Source organism: Sinohyriopsis cumingii, chromosome 1 (assembly GCF_028554795.1).
Source record: "Sinohyriopsis cumingii isolate HCF-2022 chromosome 1, ASM2855479v2, whole genome shotgun sequence".
Taxonomy (NCBI): domain Eukaryota; kingdom Metazoa; phylum Mollusca; class Bivalvia; order Unionida; family Unionidae; genus Sinohyriopsis; species Sinohyriopsis cumingii.
Genome location: NC_142961.1, coordinates 84,508,784 through 84,530,273, shown reverse-complemented (window position 1 = coordinate 84,530,273; position 21,490 = coordinate 84,508,784). Strand labels below are relative to the sequence as shown.

At 34.3% G+C, this 21,490-nt stretch overlaps 1 protein-coding gene across 1 annotated transcript in view; it reads right to left on the bottom strand.

Annotated features, from left to right (window-relative positions):
• Nucleotides 1-4,357: 4,357 nt before the first annotated feature.
• Nucleotides 4,358-21,490, bottom strand: part of LOC149807264 (uncharacterized) — a 79,838-nt gene continuing 62,705 nt past the window's right edge. Inside the window, exon 10 of the mRNA XM_089964184.1 lies at nucleotides 4,358-10,365. Coding sequence (XP_089820310.1) covers nucleotides 10,243-10,365 — 123 coding nt within the window. The 3' untranslated portion in view covers nucleotides 4,358-10,242. The remainder of the gene's footprint in view (nucleotides 10,366-21,490) is intronic.

Genomic DNA, 21,490 nt, shown 5'->3' with positions numbered 1-21,490 from the left:
AAACACCAATATTTTATATCATATCAAACACCAATATTTTCCTACTCACTCTTTGATTGCTATCCAATACACTGTGTGACTGAACAAGACCCCTTACACTTTCCAACCCATTAAAAAGGTGGGAGTGTTTTACACTGATTATATTTACATACTAGTTCACTCAAGCCTACAATCACATACACACACTATCATACATACACAAGCTAGGCTGGATGGCAGACCTGATTAACTGATCTTGAATTTTTTGACAGGTGACCATGTGTGTCAGATTACTGTATGCACCATGTACTTCTTAACTAATTGTTGCACTGGTACATGGCATCCATAAGATGCTTTATTGTATGCACTGCATACTTATCAAATTTAATTATCGAGAGGCAGAAACGGGGTGGAGGTGGCATGAGATTTGCTCCTAGATGTCACCATAGGCTCCTCTTGATCCGGGATTGTAGAATTTGATCCTTTATTAAAATTTAAAAGTGTCATCTTGTATGCACTTTTAAAGAAAGGTCTATGTACTTCTGGCTTGTTGTTAATAGAGATTAGAGTTTTATCAAGTTTTGAACGGTTTCTACCATAGCTTTCCTTGCTTGGGACAGTCTTAAACTAAGAAGCATTGTACATTGTAAATGGGTTGAGTTTGTAATTTTATTCAGTCTATGCCACCTTGTATAGCTGGTACTGATGGTTTTGGTATTTGAAACACCTTAAACTGTATTATTTACATGGGCCAAGTTTAATAATTCAAATCAAGCACTACTAATGCTACCTTTATATAATTGCAGCAGGGTGATATTTACTGCACTGTGCAGTGGGCTGTGATGGTCTTGGATTTTGGACCACCTTATAGTTCTCTTTTGTTTTGGGGTCAGGTAAGTGGATGCTATGATTTGTTTATGTATTGCAAACCAACCATTGCCGCCTTGTGCGGCGGGTCCTGTTGGAATGAAGATTTTACCACCTTGTACACTTAATTATTGGTTGCATGTTATGATAGTACAGATTAAATGGTTGGCGAGAGAATAGTGTGAAAGTTGTGGAGAGTGTTACGTGAAGCGTTGTTTTGTGGTTATGTTGCATGCAACAAAGTCGAGGTGTTGAACTGTATTATTTGTCGGTTTGTTGTTTATGTTGCGATCAGTGTTGTTTTAGTTATGGGGCAGATTTTGATTGTAATTATGTTGAGGTGTGCCCATATTAATCCATCTTAGTAGGTGTTGGAGTTTCTACCACCCCCGAAGATTATCCACTAGACAGCGCACCTGTATAATGAAGCATTTGACATACGCGACCATGGGACCGTATGGCCAATCCCCTCTCCGATGGCTGAGCTCCCCTTCAACTAGAATAGACCTGTGAGATTAGCCCATTTTAATTATTTGTCCCATTCTTTGTCTTGTTACGTTTAATTTAAAAAACAAAAAAATTCTCAGCTTTGTAGTCGTTCAAGGGAGTCACTAATTATAACTGCTTTTGTTGTCTGGGTGTTTGTAATAATTTAAGTGTTCGTTTATTGCCCGGAACTCGACTATAAATAGAGTAGTTATTGGGTAGACTTGCCTCCAAAATGATGCCCTCAGTTGGAATTACGACTGCTGCTGCAGTGCATCTTTGGTCTGCTGATTTTGAACCATCTGTATAAATTTTGCTATATCTGCACAACTACCTTTTAGCTCAGAGAGGATATTTTGGTCCTTAGTTCGAAAAGTAGCTGTTCATGTTTTGTCCTGTATGTAAGAACATCAAGTTTTACTTTCTGGGTTTTACATGTCTATGGAGCTGGGTCGGGAGGATTTACTCTGTTCTGCCTAGAAGTTGGAGATCTTTAGTTCCTTTTGTTGCTCATTGATCTTTTTTTCCCACTCGTAGGTTTGAGAGCAATTTGTGTCTAAAGGGTTTATTTCATCTTTTGGTGAAAAGTCCTTGTAGGATGAACATTGTGGATTGAGATCCTTTTGCACACCTCAGTAGTTCCTCTCGTCTAAGTTTGAGAAGTTTTTTTCCTGCTAGCGTTTGTAGTTCCTCCCGGGAGCAGCTGCTGAGTGTACCAGTACAGATAGCAAGAGCTTGATAATGAATTAGGTCTAGTTTGTTCAGTAGGTTGGTGTGGGTTGAGGCGTATGCCTGTCACACATAGTCTATTTTTAATCGAAGATGTATTCTATATAATGTAAGACGTGTTCTGTATATTTAATGTGTTGTTTGTTAGGTTTTTAAACTTGGACTTGATCTTGTCCAAAATCAAGCTCACTTTGTACCTGACTGGTAACATCTGTTTTTTGGACAATAGAATATGTAACTAATATTTGTCCTATTATTGTGGATTAAGTATTCAGATTATTATTAATGTAAACATGTTTATCTGAGTGAGAATCTGGAACATTGGCATTCCCCCATCAAATAACCTCATCTACCTGATGTTTAACACATTCTTTAGTATACCTTTTGCAACAGATTTTATATTGTTAACAACTTGGAATGTTCTAAAATGGAAATTTCTATTAAGCGACAGTATTTCCAGAAAATCATAATTGTGACCTAGGTCAAATAGAGGGCTTTATAACCTTGTTTACTTGAGAAATTATTAATTCTTACAACAATATCAGAAGCAGAATCATTTGTATTGCTGTGTTCAGTTTTTGATTTCAGTGGAATTATTCAAAATAGTATTCTCTGGAAATAATAAGTGCTCATTAGTATTCTTGGAAAGAAACATTAGTTTGGAATTTTAGTGAATTTAGACAAGGTGATCTTGGATTATATTACTGTGATGAATTGGAAGATTGTTAGCACTTCATCACTCTTCAGGCCACTGGTACATTAGTTCAGTCAAGACTACAGGCATATCAATGCCTTCCAAGCTGGATCTTATTTTGAACATCACTAGAATTGAATTAAAACTTTATTCATAAAGACTGGTGACAGAACATTTTGGACTTTTTGGAATTTAATTTAAAAAACTGTACATTCTTTTTAAACTTTCACTTTGCATACTAGGGAAATAAATTATTTGTTGAATTTTACAAAACTTGTTGGTTTTTCTTCTCTTTTCTGTCACTTAGTTTAAGACCATAAATTCGTAATAGAGAAATGGGCACTCATCCTTTGAATATGAACTTCAATAAAATATTTTAAAAAATTGTTTTTGAAATTGAAATTAATTAAGTTTCTGAATTTTCTCTGTTCAAAGTATTATTTCACATATTTAATATATCAACAGTGAAACAAAACTTTTACAATGTCATCCAAAGTGGAGAACTTTATTTTAAATCCTACCCAGGAATGGTAAGAATCCTTGAAAAATGAACTACTTCAGCTTGCCAGACAACACAATCTTTCTGAAGTGAAGGCTTTAATTTTTCTAGAGTCTTTTGGTTTTTGTCCTTTGGAAATAGGTTTTAGGACATATTGTCAGGTGAACCTTAAAGTTGCAGCAAAAGAGCTTCTGCTTGAGGTTAGAGAACAGATTCAAGTACGTAGAGAAATCTACGGTTAGAGTTTAGGAATTGTGTCCATAGTGAAGTTGAAATCTAGCTTGATGAGCAAGAGGAAGAAACTTTAGAAAATGCTACTTGTACAGCTGATGACTATTCCTTGACTCACAAAGCTTCTCTTGTCAGCAAGTCTTCCACTCAGCAGTACTTTCTAAAATGCCATTTCAGTCTCAAATGAGCACTACCAAATCTCAAACTGGCACAATTTTTAGGAATCAAGATTCTGATAAGACTGATCAGAAATCCTCTTCCTACGTGCACATATCTCAAGAAGAAATGGCACGTTATTTCTTATTGCTACAAACTGAAAAATAAGCATGTCGAACAGTTCTACATCACTCGAGTGATTCAGCCAATCATATTTCTTGTAAAGAAATTTAAGGGACAAGGGAGCTTCTCAAAGTCATTTATTATCAAGTACCTTGCCTTTTTCTGAGAAGTTTTCTTCTAATGAAAATGGTCTTATTCAGGGAGTAGAGTATAGTTTTTTAATGTTCCTCTCCATTGTGTAAATATGTCATCAGACTTAGTCTCAGGACCTGTGACAGTCAGAACAGTGAAGTCTTTACCCATCAAGCATATTAATTTATAATTGGGCAATGACCTAGCTGGAGATATGGTTGTGGTTAACCTACTTGTAACTGACAAACTTTGTTGGATCAGAAATTCGATCCTGTTGAAAAAGAAATCCCTGATTTATGCTCAGCTTGTTTAGTTACTAGAGCTACGGCAAAGAAAGCTCTTGGGAATGATGTTGATCAGGAAATTAATCATTTTGCTGACACATTTACTGGTCAGGCTTTTGATGAGGTCACTTTTGCTCCTGGTATAGAACAATCAAAAGGCATTAATCACAGTGAACATATTTTTACTAATTTTCTTTATTCAAATCAGGGAGACAAATGATAATAACTCATTGTCAAACAGGAACAAGATCCTGAGATCTCCTGTTTGTTGCAGAGGGCTATTAACAAAACTGAAGCAACACACGTACCCATTTGTGTTTTTGTTACAAATGGTGTTCTTATGATGAAATGGAGACCACCTAAGGTATCCGCCGGTCACGAATAGTCAGTAAACTATCAAATTGTTGTTCTTATGTTGTATAGACAGGAAATTCTTAGTCGAACAGATGAAACACCTTTGGGGATCAATAAGACTTATAAGATCCTGAGTCATTTTTATTGGTAGAAAATTAAAAATTATGTTTGTAAAACTACAAATCTTATCACACTCATTAAATGGTAGAAAAACCCAATCAGACAATACCTAAGGCTCATCTGCAACCTATTCCTGCATTTGATAAACCATTTAGCAGAATTATGGTAGACTGAGTCAGTCCCTTACCTAAGACCAAGTCAGGCAGCCAATACTTACTGACTATAATGTGTGCATCTACAAGATTCCTAGAGGCGATTCCTTTGAGGAATATTAAAACTAAAACCATTGAGAAAACTTCAATAAAGTTATTCTGTTTACACAATTTGGCCTTTTTAACGATGTTCAATCTGATCAGGGGTTAAATTTCATATCTGGAATTTTCCAGCAAGTTATGCATGAATTAGGCATCAAGCTATTTAAGTCTTCTTCCTAAAACCCTGAAAGTCAAGGGGTTTTAAAAAGATTTCATTAAAAATTTGAAAAATATGATTCAGTCATATTGTTTTGATATCAAAATAGATTAGGACAAAGGTGTTCATTTACTGTTGTTTGCTGTTAGGGAATCATTTAAATAATCTTTAGGATTTATCCCCTTTGAACATACTGTCTATGGACCACTGAAGCTGTTAAAGAGAAACTTCTTTAAAATTAAGATTCATAAATTAATCTACTTGACTATGTTTTTACTTTCAAATGTAAGTTGTCAAAGGGTTGTGAAGGTACAAGAACTAATCTTCACTCTACTTAGTAAAAAATTAAATTGTGGTATAAAAGAAATAAAAAGGAAAGAAGTTTTCAGATTGGTGATCGAGTTCTGGCTCTCTTGCCCATATCTTTTCAGGTTTAGTACTATGGTCCTTATACAGTTGAAAAGAAAGTAAATGACTTCAACTGCATCATCAATATTCCTGGGAGGCAAAAATAAAAACAACTTTGCCATCTAAATATGTTAAAGGAGTATGTTGATAGAGATAGCCCTGTTAATCATGCAGTCAATTTAGTTGTACTGTCCCATACAATGAGGATTTAAGCAATGGAATGCAATCAGACTGTAGTCACTTTGGTGAAACTAATCTTAAGAATTCAGAAATAATGAAAAATCTGCACCAGAAACTTTTACATCCACAGCCACAAGAAAAAAGTGAACTAAAACTAAACCAGCTATTATTTGAATATGAGCACTTATTTCATATGTTCCAACACAAATGAAATAAAATCTACCATGATGCTGAAAATGTAGATTACACACCTGTGAAACAGCATCCATACAGGATAAATCCTCTCAAATAGGAATGTTGGAAAAAAGAAATTCAGTATTTGCTGGAGTATGATTTCCCAGAACCAAGCAAAAGAGCTTGAGTTCACCATGTAATCTTGTGCCAAAAGCAGATAATACTTTTTGCATGTGCAACAACTATATAAAAGTGAACAGCATGACCAAGACAGATTCATTTCCATTACCAAAAATCGAAGAAATATAAAACATGTCACCAAATTTGACCTTTTGAAATGATTCTGGCAAATTACACTCATGGAAAGGACAACAGAAATTTTGGCATCATAGCTCCAGATGGCCTTTATCAATATAAAGTGATGCCATTTACGAAGAAAGGCTTGCCTTGTACTTTTCAACATTAAATGAACATGATTACTTCTGGTCTAGACAATTGTGATGATGTCATTATCTACAATGATGCCTGGAAAGATCACAGAAACAACTAAGACATTCTTTGATAGACTCATTGATGAAAAATTAATAATTAATTTATCCAAAAGTGAGTTTTACTGTGCTTGTATTACATTTCAAGGACATATTGTGGGTCACGGACAAGTTAAACCTATATAAGTTAAGGCCAAGGCTATCTCTGAACTCCCTGTGCCTATTTTTAGCAAGATGTCCTGATTTTGTTACATCCATGCAGTACCTATTTTTAGCAAGATGTTTTAGTCCTCTCAAAAAAGAATTTTACATGCACACTTGTTTAACTCTAGGGATAACAATCTTTAAGATACAGATCTCAACAGAAAACTAACCATGGTGTGAAAGTTAGACATTTGGACAGATTACAGTGACACTATATTTTCTTTCTTTGCTTTATGCAAATTCCCACAAAATCTTTTTATGTATTATCCACAGTATTGTAATTGCTATTATAAACCCTCATCCATCTGTGTCCAAAAACATGTATCAATAATGAAAACTATATCTCTTTTATTTACACCAATCTAAAGAAAAATAGAATCTATAAATATGACAGTTTTTCAATCCTTTTCCATACCTCTTTGTTCTGACATTTAATGTTTTATTTTGTCTTATTCATCCCCTGAGTTACTCAAATGTTGGCAAGTTATCTGTAATGGAATATTTCACACACCTATGTGAATTGCAATAAAAATATACAGTTGAACCACAACACTGTTGTACAATACAAAAACTATGTATTTAAATACTCAAAGTGGAAATTATAACAATAATATTCAGATTAAAAGTATATATTATCTCCCTTTAACAGGTCTTTTGTTCCTCAATAATATCACATGCATCCCTGGGAGTGAAAAGGTATATCTGAAACTTAAAACAAGAATAAATGGTAATGAAAGTGTCATATTAAGTGTATGAGGTATTTGTTTTTATCTCTAATTTAATTACTCACTGTCTTGGCATTTCATAATAACCAAACAAATCTATAATTTTCAAACTAATAAATACAGTTTTACACAAAAACAATAGCACACATAAAGGATTCTGAAAATCACAATAGGAAGAGAACAGGAAAATATGGTAAATTACTTAAATGTTGCATTCTTTAGCTCAGCAATGTAAACAGATACCTTGGAACACTGGCAAGCAAAATCATGGAAACATGTCATTGTGTAGGATAACATATGAAAACTTGTACAAAATATATCATAAAAGCATCTCATTTTGTTTCTGTCTCAGTATAACGTGGCTATAAAATCAGTTTACGGTAATTTCACACATTTATATGTAACATTCAAAGTTAAAAATAACCAGTGTAAGGAATAATCATACAAGAACAGACACCAAAATACATTTAGCACACATCTAAAACATCTTTTAAAAAAGGTTCAGTTTTGTAGTGTAAGACATGGAATAGACATGCTAGTGAATTTTTCTACATCTCATCTCATACAAAGCATTCAATCTATAAACAATATTCAAGTTTTAAATAAATTCTCAGAAGTTAGAAATTAGTCCCAGCCTTTAGTTTATATAAAATAGGTCCCTATGCTTTGACAAAGTGTTGCTTTCAAATGAGACAAGTACATTTCAATAAACTGCATCAATTATAATGAAAAGAATCAGAGTTAAAGGGTTTTAAACTTGGAATATTTATGCATATACTTGATTTAATAAAATGTTAATTCAGTTTGTATTGGTACAACATTCAGTAGGTTATCTGTAATATTTAAACTATACTCAAAGCATCTATTATCCAGGTCAATCTGTATTCACAAAGCATCTATTATCTAGGTCAAAGTAATAAACAGAAAGTTACCTGTTGTTACAAAGCATTTATTCTCTAGGTCAAAGTAATAAACAGAAAGTTACCTGTTGTTACAAAGCATCTATTCTCTAGGTCTAAGTAATAAACAGAAAGTTACCTGTTGTTACAAAGCATTTATCCTCTAGGTCAAAGTAATAAACAAAATTACCTGTTGTTACAAAACATCTATTCTTATGGTCAAAGTAATAAACAGAAAGTTACCGGTTGTTACAAAGCATCTATTATCTAGTCAAAGTAATAAACAGAAAGTTACCTGTTGTTACAAAGCATCTATTATCTAGGTCAAAGTAATAAACAGGAAGTTACCTGTTGTTACAAAACATCTATTCTTATGGTCAAAGTAATAAACAGAAAGTTACCTGTTGTTACAAAGCATCTATTATCTAGTCAAAGTAATAAACAGAAAGTTACCTGTTGTTACAAAGCATCTATTATTTAGACAAAGTTATAAACAGAAAGTTACCTGTTGTTACAAAGCATCTATTATTTAGGTCAAAGTAATAAACAGAATGTTACCTGTTGTTACAAAGCATCTCTTCTCTAGGTCAAAGTATAAACAGAAAGTTACCAGTACTCACAATGCATGTTTTCTCCAGTGTCAGTCACTAACAAAAGGTTAACAGTACTCACAAAGCATTTATTCTCCACATAAAAAAAATATTTGGGTGTAATCATAAACCTGCTATATCTAATATTTTTGAATGTCACTGTTTTATTTCTTCTTATTGTACAGTACATAAAACACCGTAACCAACTTTTAAATTTACCTTCAAGAATAAGTAACGAAATCCTCAACCTTTATACAGTTAGTCTTGATAAAAAAAACAAAAAAACAAATCAATTGTAAAACAAAAAAAATAACAACGGGTATGATAAACAATTTCCTCAAATAAATATACTCCCACCTCTCCCACACCCCATTCCTACCTCATGATGGAGATGAGTCTAGTTAAAAAAGGGCATAACTTTTGTGAAAATAATACAAGTACAATAATTTGAAAACATTCATATCTTCCAATGATGACAATATCATCAACCAAATCTCACAACAATCTACAAAAACCTGCAAGCGTAGTTGCATTCACAAACGTTTGTCATATACTGCACCCAGCTGTAAGTAAAGAAGGGCAATAACTCTTGCAAAAATCAAGGGATCAAAAGGATTAATTACTATGCACATCTTCAGATGATGACCCTATTATAAAATAAATTTCACAGCAATTCATAACCTACAAGACAAGCTACATTCAAAAGATTCTGTCGTACACTGGATTCAGCTGTGAGACAAAAAGGACGATAACTCTAACCGGACCAAAGTGATTGCTGTATGTGCATATTCAGGTGATGACAATAATATTAACCAAGTTTCATGGCGATCTATCAAAAACTGGTGAGCTATTTGTATTAATGAGACCATGTTATTCTACCAGAGTAAACAGACAACATATCTAACCAAATAATTGTGGAAGCAAAGTGATTTGTTAATTTTAGAATATTCAGTTGATGACCATAACATTTACATGGCAATCCATCAAAAGTGCGGAACTAGCTATGCAAAGAAATTGCGCAGGACAAATGGAAATGGAGATTACAGTATGCCACCACCTCTATAAAGGTAGGGGTTTAACAAATGAATACATGGAATATATTAAGATAATTATTAAAACTTAAAAAATAATATTAATGAAAAATTGCAATACTTATTGAAATAGATTTGTGTGCAATATAACACACATCCCATTACAATATTTCATAATAATAGATAAAACAATATGTATACAGTGTGCAAGAAAACCTGAAATAAATACACAAACTTAACCAAGAATGTACAAATAATGTACATGTACATACAAAAATTAGCCCCCACCCTCCTTAGGTCTCTCCCCTCGAAATAGGTACTATGAACCCTAATCCAACTGCTGCATAGGATCAAAGAAGAATAAATGGTTGATATGACAAGGCTGTACCTTCTAGACATGAAGATGGCAATGCCGGTGCTGACTTTATATTTAGGACAATAAGTCCATTCTACTACATTCTCTAAATTTATTAAGTATTTATGAATTGAGGCCCCAGTCATAGTTCATGTAGCTGACTTTGTAGTTTTTACTTCTCAGGAGTTCATCCAGCTGTGATTTCTTCTCTCCATCTCCTATGTGATTTGCAATCCATTGTAAAACCTGCAAGCAATGACAGATAAATAAATTACTCTGTATCAGATAATATTTGAACATTTTAGTCACCATAAAATTGCATCAGTAAAACTGCACAATTACACAATGACAAAGCACCGAGAAATGTCACAGTGTAGTTTCACTGAATAAGGCAAAGTCTTTATATTTATGAAACAAATAGTCTCAAACCCATGTATATTCAAACACTTTTGAAACACATGAAACTAGAGCATCAAATGAAAACTCATATTTCTTTCTTTTACTAATGACAGTTTAGCAGGACCAAATTAAAAAGACATGCTCTTTAAAAGCAAAAGTGAGCATACTGGAAAATCTTGAATAAAATCTCTACCAAATGATATGGTAGACTACAAATAAAATGTATACAAGTCCTTGCCATTATGCACCAAACTTGACTGAAACCCATCAAACTACAGTTACAATTAACGGAATCAGCTGGGACACATTTTAAAAGAAGAAAACACCAAATGTACCAGATATTTAAATTTGTAGCATTTATCATTCCTCCCGATTAGAAAACATTTTTATTCATAGGTTTTTGTGCACCTTGGTCAAGAGCAAAGTTTTTGCCACTTTATGAACTTTGGAAACCTTATCTCAGACAATGGCATGTTTTATGAACTTTGGAAACCTTTTCTCAGACAATGGCATGTTTCACACACAAGCCATATCCCTTATAGGATGGGCGTAATGAACCAAATCCTGAAAATCCATGAGAAATGACAGAGTAACACCTCAGATGACTTCAGTATCTCCCACTACAGCTTTGATGGAGAAATGAGTTTTGTCTAACTCCAACAACTACATACTGAAGTGTGATGGCTAGCAAGATGTGAGTTAGTCAGCAAGGCCAGGCTTGGTCAAATTAACCATTACAACTCCAACAAGACATGATATTATTTTCTTGACTTCGCTCACCTCATGGAAGTCATGTGACTTCCAACATAAGCAAAAAGATGGCTATTCTGGACATGGAAATGGATACACTATGCCAATTGTGGACCAAAACTGTGGCTATGGTGTCAAACATATATGCAATTTTAAAAAATGGAAGTGACCATGTCAAATCTTGCTAACAAGATACAAGTGCTGACTACAATAGCTGTTGATTCAGTAATAACGTCACAATTCGGTCAGTTTGACGAGGCCCTGAACATGAAATTTGGTCACTTTCACATGGTCCTTGACTTAAAATTCAGTCACTTTGACAAGGCCTTAGAGCTTAAACTTGGAATTCAATCACTTTGACAATGCCCCAGACACGAAATTCAGTTGCTCTGACAAGGATCTGCATTTTGAGTTTGATCAATTTGACAAGGCCCTGGACATGGAATCAGGTGATTTGACAAGGCCCTGGACTTGGAATTTTGTCAGTTTGAAAAGGCCCTGGACATAGAAAACAAAGAAAGACAGGTGAACTTAGCTGTTGTAATGGAATTTAGTGCTAAGCTAATTATGAAAGAGAATCCAGAAAGGTTGGAAATGATGATGATTATTGATTTGTAGTAGCAGAATGCGTTATAACTCTAAGGTCTTAAAATAAGTAACAAAGTAACAAAAAAGGTGTTAAAACCAACCAGTTTTGTAAAATTGAAAATATAATTTATTTCCCTAAAATACAAAGTGAAAAAGTAAAAATAACTAACAGTATGCCAAATGAAATCATTAACAGTCCTAAAAGTTCTATCAAATCCAAAAGTATCGAGTAATCCAAATAAGTTCCAGTCATATTCCAAATGATTTTCACCAATGTAAAGTGCACTACTGTATTAGTAAAATCATGATGATAAAATCAAAAAACATTTTAAAATGAATTCACAGCAATTCTGTAATATCCATAATTCCAAATAGTCTTAACAGTTTGAGCACTTTGTACTTAAAATGAATAAATGAATTAAATAAATGATTTCTCCCAAGCAAACAACGAATGAATTAGTATTGTATTAGTGAAATCATGACGATATAATCACAAAATATTTTAAAATGAATTCACAGTAATTCTGTAATATCCATAATTCCAAATAGTCTGAATAGTTTGAGCACTTTGTACTTAAAATGAATAAATGAATTAAATAAATGATTTCTCCCAAGCAAACAACGAATGAATTAGTATTGTATTAGTGAAATCATGACGATATAATCACAAAATATTTTAAAATGAATTCACAGTAATTCTGCAATATCCATAATTCCAAATAGTCTGAATAGTTTGAGCACTTTGTACTTAAAATGAATAAATGAATTAAATAAATGAATTCCCCCAAGCAAATACAATGAATTATCTTCCAAGACTGACAATAAAACTAGGAATGCCTAATTCCTATAAATTAAATTTTTATATACACAGCTAAGACTTAATACAGAATGTCACATTTTCCTTCTAGAACAATTTCAACATGTTATGTATATTTGATTTAATTTAATTGATTGTTTGTTAGTTTTAATTATTTTTATTCTATTACATGCTATTGTGCCTAAGAAGAATTCTCCAGATCTGCTGGCCAGACACAATCAGCAACACCGATCTGTGGCAGAGAACCTCCCAGCTTCCGGTAGAGGACGAGATCAAGAAGAGGAGGTGAGGTTGGATAGGACACACCCACGTAAGCTGCCAACAAACATTACCAGACAGGCACTGAAGTGGAACCCTCAAGGCAAGCAGAAAAGGAGCTAACCAAGAAACACCTGGCAATGTGACCGCAAGGCAGACATCATTAAGATGGGTCACACATGGATCCAGCTTGAGGGGATGGCACAGGAAAGAAGCTTCTGGTGATCTTTTGTGGGCGGCCTATACCCTGGCAGGGGTGATGGGCGTGATGGGCAAAACTGAACTGACATGCTATTGTAATGTAACTTTATTTACTGGATTTGATATTGTTCAGTTCTGACTGTTTTTTTCTATTCATTTTAGTCATAACAAGTTGATAGAGACATCATATCTAATGCTGACCTAGTTCCTGACCTTGATTCAGAACCAGTAAGAGTTGTAACCTTTTTATTTTTTTCTATTCTTTCTCGGAGTAAGATTCATAAAGTGGAATCGAGGCCATACTTGGAGTACGTGACAAATAACATGTATCAATTAGGTTTTTCCTGAGGATTGACCCACATCCGGGCATCTGTTTTGCATTGTAGCTAGATTTGTTATTGAAGTTTTGAGAAAGAATAGTCGGTTGTGTCTTAACACTTGAGAAGTTAAAGTGTTTTATGTTGTGACCAGTTTGGGGCTAATTATTTTCTTTTCTTCAAATTATTTGGATTTCAGGATTTTTTCTCTGGAAATACTAGTGCACTAAATTAATTCTTGGACAAAAACATTTATTGAAATTTACATAGGATTCAAAAATTGAAATATTATTTTCTGTGATTCAACAAAGAACTGTTGATACATCAGTATGATGCTGACCACAGAATACGTCATCGCCTTCCATTTTGGATTTCAATGGGATTCGAACTCAGTTTCATTAGGTCTTTTTATTAATGGGGCTTCTAGTTTTTAATTCTTGGATTATTTTTGGATCTGATTCATAAAAGCTTAAGTTCTTTTTCTCATTTTTAATTTGTTTGTCTAGGGAAATAAATTACTTGTTAAATTTTATAAAGCTTGTTGTCTTCATTTTTTTCTTGTTAAGTTTTGTAAGAGCCTAAACACATAACAATGTAAGCATGATGGGATGTTAACCAGTCAGAAATTAGGTCCGTCTGGCCTTTCAAGAACTCATGTCCTGAAGTCAGATCATGTGATGTTTACTTGGATTAATAGGACATCTCAACCTTGAAATCAACAAATGAATTTATGCAATTTACAAAAATGACTCATCTTTAAAGTGCAAATTAACAATAACAGAGAAAATTAGTATTTAAAATATTATTAACTAGATGACCCTCACAAACTATGATCATGAAAATAATACACATAATGTGCATATACATAACAAATGTTTTTGTACAAGTAGCAAAGGATGAGCTCAAATGTAATGGGAAGCTGGTTCAAGTATTACATAAAGTTCCACAAAAAATTAAACCTTTGCAAAACAAGCAAAGACCAGGCAAACAAGACAATTTAAACATGTTGAGAGTTTACAATGACATCTGGAAAATGTCAAAACATGCAAAGAATAGAGATGTGTCATTAAAGAAAATGTAAACTTAAGTTGGACAAACACTGGTAAACACTTTAACACATTAACCCCTGGCGATGAGTTAACGTGGCAAGAAGTAGGAGCCTACTGCTGAGCTCTGTAGCATCAAGGTCATGCAGGGATGGTCCTGGCTTTTAAAAAGCTGTCGCCAAAATAATCGCCAACCTCAATATTTTGTCGCCAATTTTCAAAAAGTGTCGCCAAAACAAGTAGTGTACATTTTTCCAAGTGTTAATTTAGTCTATTAATGTAACAGGCAATGAAAATTACAAAAGATGGATTAGTTAATACTTTAATTACAACAAGCATTAACAAAATGTTACAAAGTGTTACATGAAGATCCGTCGCGATTTTAGGGCTGCCCACTTGTTGAATGCAGTTTCAAAGTCTAATTTTTCACATCTGTACATGCTGATTCTCATTAAATTCTCGAGAGATGAGATGCAGAGCTTATTTCTGATGTCAGTTTTTATGAGGTTCATCTTACTGAATCCACGTTCACAGTCTACAGTGCTGACAGGTGACACCAGTAGTCTCTCAGCAGCCCCCCCACCTCTTTATGGCTAGCTTCACAAAGCTTGTAGCGAATTGCTCCCTAAATCCCAAGAATGATCACTGAATGCTGTATAAATTTTCTCGACAAGAAAAATAGGATCTCCAATCCCACGAATAAACTTACACGAGTCAACACCTGGCAATATTTCACCGTATATATAAGCGTAAATTCACACCCAATTTAGGGATTCTTTCACTCCTGTATTTTGAGAAATAAATAATTATTATTAATTATGCAAAACTGTTTTTTTTTTTTTGTTTTTTCTTTTGCTATTTCTTGTTGCGGAGTTTAAGTCTCTGCAGCCATAACACGGGACTGATGGCAAAAGGAAAAGATCAATGAGTAAAATGCTGCACTGGCGACAGATGTAATTGTGATTGAGATTTTTTCCATTTGCTTTGTATTTATACACAGTAGTCGATACTTCAAAGGTTATCAGTTTTCTATGAAGGTTCAGCAAAACTATTGTATTGGTATATGTATAAAAAAAAAACAGAAGGATTAGCCAACAATTAATTGTATCTGTTCTATTCGCGTCTTCAGAAGTGGGTCAGTTGTAGGTATAGTGCAGTAGCATGATTGACTTTATTGCAGCATACAGTACTCAGCCCAGATGTCAGCATAAGCAGATTATGATGTAACAATGCACTGTAAAGATAGGGTTGTCAATAAGAACAAAGGATCGTGTGTGTAACAGATTGATTCCAATGCATTGCTTAGTCAAGTTGATGGCTTCCTTTCGTTCTGGCTTTAAATTTATTCAGTCCAAATCCATGATTGTATGTACAAATCAAATAACCAAAAAGTATGTCGCCAAAAAAATCACCAGATGGGACATTTTTGGCGCCAATAAGGAAAAAAAATCGCAATTTGCGACATTGGCGAAGCCCAGGACGATCCCTGGTCATGTATAATACACTAAAGTGGGTGGTATTATAGAAAGGTAGACAGATGCTGCTCTACAATGATGCCAAATAATCTGGAAGTTTAAGTTGCACTACAAAATACAGAGGGGAAAAACCTCATTTTTTTAACCAATTTTTTTTTCCACCCAAAATTTGCCAGCGGTTGGAATCCGATTTTGTGTCCAGATTTTAGACTTTTTGGACTCAGATCTAATGCAAACTGGTATGAACTGCAAACGGACAGATGAACCTTTGCAAAAAGTTGGATAAGATGGGCATCTGGAATAAAGAGTGGTCTCCATAAAAATATAATGGGTTTCTTAAGCACAAAAAAATAACTCCAACTTTTACCCTTCTGCTCATGTGCGAGCCAAATAGCCAATGAAAAATGATGTTTCTAACATAACTAGGCATTAGGTTATTGGAAAATCACTGGAAGTTGATGTGTTAGGATGTATTCAGAAATAGCTCTCAAAATGTGTTTCCTACTCGAATTTCAGGTGAAAATGACAAAAACCTCCAAGGGTTAATGTGTTACGGGTATATGTGCTGTTAAAAAATACTCATGAACAAGTTGCAGTACTTACAGTGGGTTTGTCATGTATATTCTCAAACTAGCATCATCCTCTTCAGTGACATGTTTTAGGCACAGCGAGATTATATAGGCAGAACTAACTGAAGTGTGCTTCTTCCAACTCTGTCACTGACTGGCAATTTGAAAACAGTCTCAGTTAGCAGATCAACAAACCTGATAGGTCAAAATAGGCTGGGATTCAACTGCCTACAAGCAGCAACATAAAGGAAACCAATCAAAAAGTGGGCTAGAGCAATAAAGGAAGTTGGCATTTTTTAGTCTATCCCCTGTTCATCAGTAGTATATTCCCAGAACAGGATCATTCATAGGCAGGCAATCACTGGACACAGGCTTGGGTCATCTCTTTTCTATGATAGATATTCTCAGAACTGAGGAATGATGGACGCCAAAGAAGACAGAGCTACAACCAAACAGAAAAGCTCCAAAACAAGAGATGGGGTTTCCCAAATACAGGAAGAATCAGTAAAGTCATCCCAATCCATCAGTATTATGCATACCAGTAATTGAAATACATTAGATGCCCGTCATATAAACAATACCCCAGGCAAGTTTTGGAAGGATGGCAAAATATTACATCTGATTCTAAATACTGCTTGTTGTTATGAAACAGAGTTCAAGCAACCTGTCTAGACATATTTGCCAAAGCAATTTCAACTCTCTTCAATTAAAACTTTCTTGAAATGGGCATAATTCATCAATTAAATTCCACTTCTGGAGAATATCTGTAAAATATTTTCATTTGGCATAGAAAGGATGGGTCTGTAAGACTTATTCTGGTTTAAAACATTGCAATTAATGTATCGAGATAATGAGTTTCAAAATGGAAACTTTAAAAATAGCTATTAATAATAATGTGCAAAAATGCTTCTTTAAGTTGGTTGAAGTAAAGGATGATTACAAACAAGAAAGTAGTTGCATTGCCAGTGACCCAGGAATATATCTGAATTTACTAACTTGCCAAATGGTTCATAGTCTGCACAACAAGTATTCATGAAATGGTTAAAAGTCTGAACATCATTTATTCATGGAATGGTTTCTAGTCTGCACAAAATGTATTCATTAAGTAGTTTGTAGTCTGCACAATACATATTCATAATTCATGAATGGTTTGAAGTCTGCACAACATGTATTTATTATCCATGAAATGGTTTACAGTCTGTACAAAATGTATTCATGAAATTGTTTGTAGTCTGCACATGTATTCATGAAATGGTTTGTGGTCTGCCCAACATGTAATCATGGAATCATTTGTAGTCTTCACAACATATATTTATGAAATGCTTTGTAGTTTTCACAACATTTATTCATGAAACGGTTTGTAGTATTCACAACATTTACTCATGAAATGGTTTGTTGTTGCTGTTTTCAGCAAAAGATAGGCCATACATGATGGCCAGTATAAATGGTGGAGGAAGAACCTGGCAAAACCTTGGAAAGAACCACTGACCCAAGAGAAGCTACTGGCAAGCTTTTTCACGTACCCATGTTGGCCAATTATGAGACTCAAACCCACGTAGACAGAGGTGAGATGGCAGTGATCTGTTATGGTGAGAGCTTTAGACCACTTGGACACTTGGGGCCCTGAAATGGTTTGTAGTCTGCACAACATGTTTTCATGGAATGGCTTGCAGTATGTATAACATGTATTCATGGAATAGTTTGTTGTCTGCACATCATTAATTCATGGAATAGTTTTTAGTCTGCACAACATGTAGCCATGAATGGTTTGTAGGCTGCACAACATGTATTCATGGAATAGTTTGCAGTCTGTACAACATGTATTCATGGAATAGTCTGCAGTCTGCACAACATTAATTCATGGAATGGTTTGTAGTCTGCACCATATGTATTCATGGAATAGTTTGCAGTCTGCACATGTATTCATGGAATGGTTTGTAGTCTGCACAACATGTATTCAAGGAATAGTTTGCAGTCTGTACACTATGTATTCATGAAATAGTTTGTAATCTGTACAACATGTATTCATGGAATGGTTTGCAGTCTGTACAACAGGTATTCATGGAATAGTTTGTAGTCTGCACAACATTAATTCATGGAATGGTTTGTTGTCTGCACAACATTAATTCATGGAATGGTTTGCAGTCTGTACACAAAGTATTCATGGAATAGTTTGTAATCTGTACAACATGTATTCATGGAATAGTTTGCAGTCTGTACAACATGTATAATTGGAATAGTTTGCAGCCTACACAAAATGGTTTGAAGTCTGTACAACATGTAGCCATGAAATGGTGCATAGTCTGCACAATATGCATTCATGAAATGGTTTGTAGTCCGCACAACATACATTCATGATGCTCCTAAAGAGAGCATTTGTATCATTAAAATGTTTTGCAATAATAATAATATTGGATTTAAAACAGCACCTAATGATTTGCAACTCTCAGAGCTTTAAAATATTAGACAACAAATAAAAACTAATACAATGACAAGATTACAGAAACAAACATCAAGAAATTAGAAAACATAAACAGGCTGACAATAATCAAGAAGTAAACATTATTAAGTCTTAAAGTCTGTTCTTGAAGTCAAAATAGGCGAGTCTTAAGAGCATTCCTGAATGAGATCACAGTGTCCTTGTGTCTTGAATGAGATCACTGTGTCCTTGTGTCTTGAATGAGATCACAGTTTCAATGTGTCTAAGATCTATAGGCAATTTGTTCCATCTAACTGGGCCATGATATGCAGAAGAATGTTGTCCAAATGACTTCTTTTTAACAGTGTGAATAATGAAAATATGAGCGTTGGAAAAGGAGTGTTAAGTTTCAAATAGGGTGTACACATGGGTGAAATCAGATAGGTATATTGAACTGGAGCCAGTCAATAAAATGTAGCATTATAAACAGATTTTGTTTGATTCAGGATCAAACTGGTAGCCAGTAAAGTTTATAGAGAAGGGGGAGGTGTGCTCAGTTCTTTGTACTCTAAGAATGATCCGAACAGAAATTTTGAAATTTTTGTAGTAGATGCTGAGACAATCCAGATAGAAGTCAATTACAACAGCCCAGTCTTGAAAACACTAAGGAACATACAAGTGTTTTAGTGGCATCAACCAAAATAAAATTGCTAATGAGCTGATGCATTTCTGCTCCAGATATGCAGCATTGCAAATGTTACATGTTGGTGTAATGAGAGCATACTGTCGAGAGTGACACCTAGATTTCCTACTAACTGTATGAATTTAACGTTGGTATTGCTGATACTTATTGCTGAGGTAAAGGATGTGAATGATTAAGTCTTTGCATGATTATGAATGTGTAATGCTATTTATTGCATTTTAGTAATCTATATAAGAGAAACTGTTGTTGTTGTTGTTGTGTTTAACGCCATTTTTCAGCACACGATAGGATATACATGGCAGCCAGTATTAATGGTGGAGGAAGAACCCGGGAAAACCCTAGAAAGAACCACTGACCCACGAGAAGCTACTGGCAAGCTTTCTCACATAACCACATTGGCTGAATTCAAGACTCGAACCCACGCAGACAGGTGAGATGGCAGGGATCCGTAACGGAGAGCGCTTTAGACCACTCTGGGTCCCATAAGAGAAATTACATTGAATTAGGCATTCTTAGTAGCGAACACCAGTCTTGGAAGATACTGTTATACTGAGAGGATTGATTTACTTATTTTATTTAATCATCTGCTGTAATTACAGTGCTCAAAATGTTTAGATTAATTGGAATAATAGCTGCCACAGAAATACTGTGAATTCATTTGGAGAATATTTGGATATATAACAGCTGTAATAAAATTACTATGAATTCATTTAAAGACTCTTTGGATTTATAGCTGTTACGGAATTACTGTGAATTGATAAAATACATTTTGGGATTATATCATAGTGATTCTTCTGTACTGTTGATATGTCATTACAATACAGGACATCATTCGGAATACCACTGGAAGTCATTCAGATTACTCAAAATACCTTTGGACTTGATAAAGCATTTAAGACTGTTGAGGATTTCATACACCATACCTTAAGTTCTTTTTACTTTTTCACTTTGTATTTTATAAAAATAAATTATATTTTCAATTCTACAAAACTTGTTGGTTTTCTTTATACTTATTTTAAAACCATAGAGTCGTAACACTTAAATAATTTAAAATGTCATGCTCTGCAAACAGCTTGTGATATGTTTTTAAACCCATGCAAAATCCTCTATTTATGTTGAGACCTATAAATTGGGTATGGTTAACAATATTATTTATGTTGAGATCTATAAAGGAGGTATGGATAACAATTTTTTTGTTTTCAACTAATCCAACTGGCAACATATAAGAAAGGAATTAAATAACATCATGAAAGCAGATACCTCAGTCCAAACACAGATGCCTAGGGACAATAAGCCCATGACCATTTGCATAAAACTTAAAATTCTATCAGAATTTTCAAAAAGCCATATTAAATGAGAATTTCTAACTGCATGGTCTATTGTGATGACTTGTTCTAGACTATCTTTTGCCAGCCAGGGATCATCAATCCGCTTCATTCCACATCAACCACTGGCATATGTAGCAAGCCAACCTGCAGCTCTACTCTGGATGCAGCTAAAACAGCCTGATCCAATCGGATTGTTACTTAAATTTACAGAAGAAAATTGTTGGGAATAATCATAGCACCTGGCACATGTCAGATTTATTTTTCTCTCTAGTTAAGCCATGTCGACATCACAGAAGTTGCCATATTGAATACTGAACATATGTAATGAGCTAGCTCTCCCATTGGTCAGTTTATTTTTCTTGCTACGGGTAGTAACTCTTTCATCCACAAGTGAACACTTGTTCAAAATACACCAAGGGATGATATGTAAGAAGTAGATTGATGACTCGTGGCTAGCAAAGATGGAGTTTAATGCATTCTCACTAACACAGATTACAAATT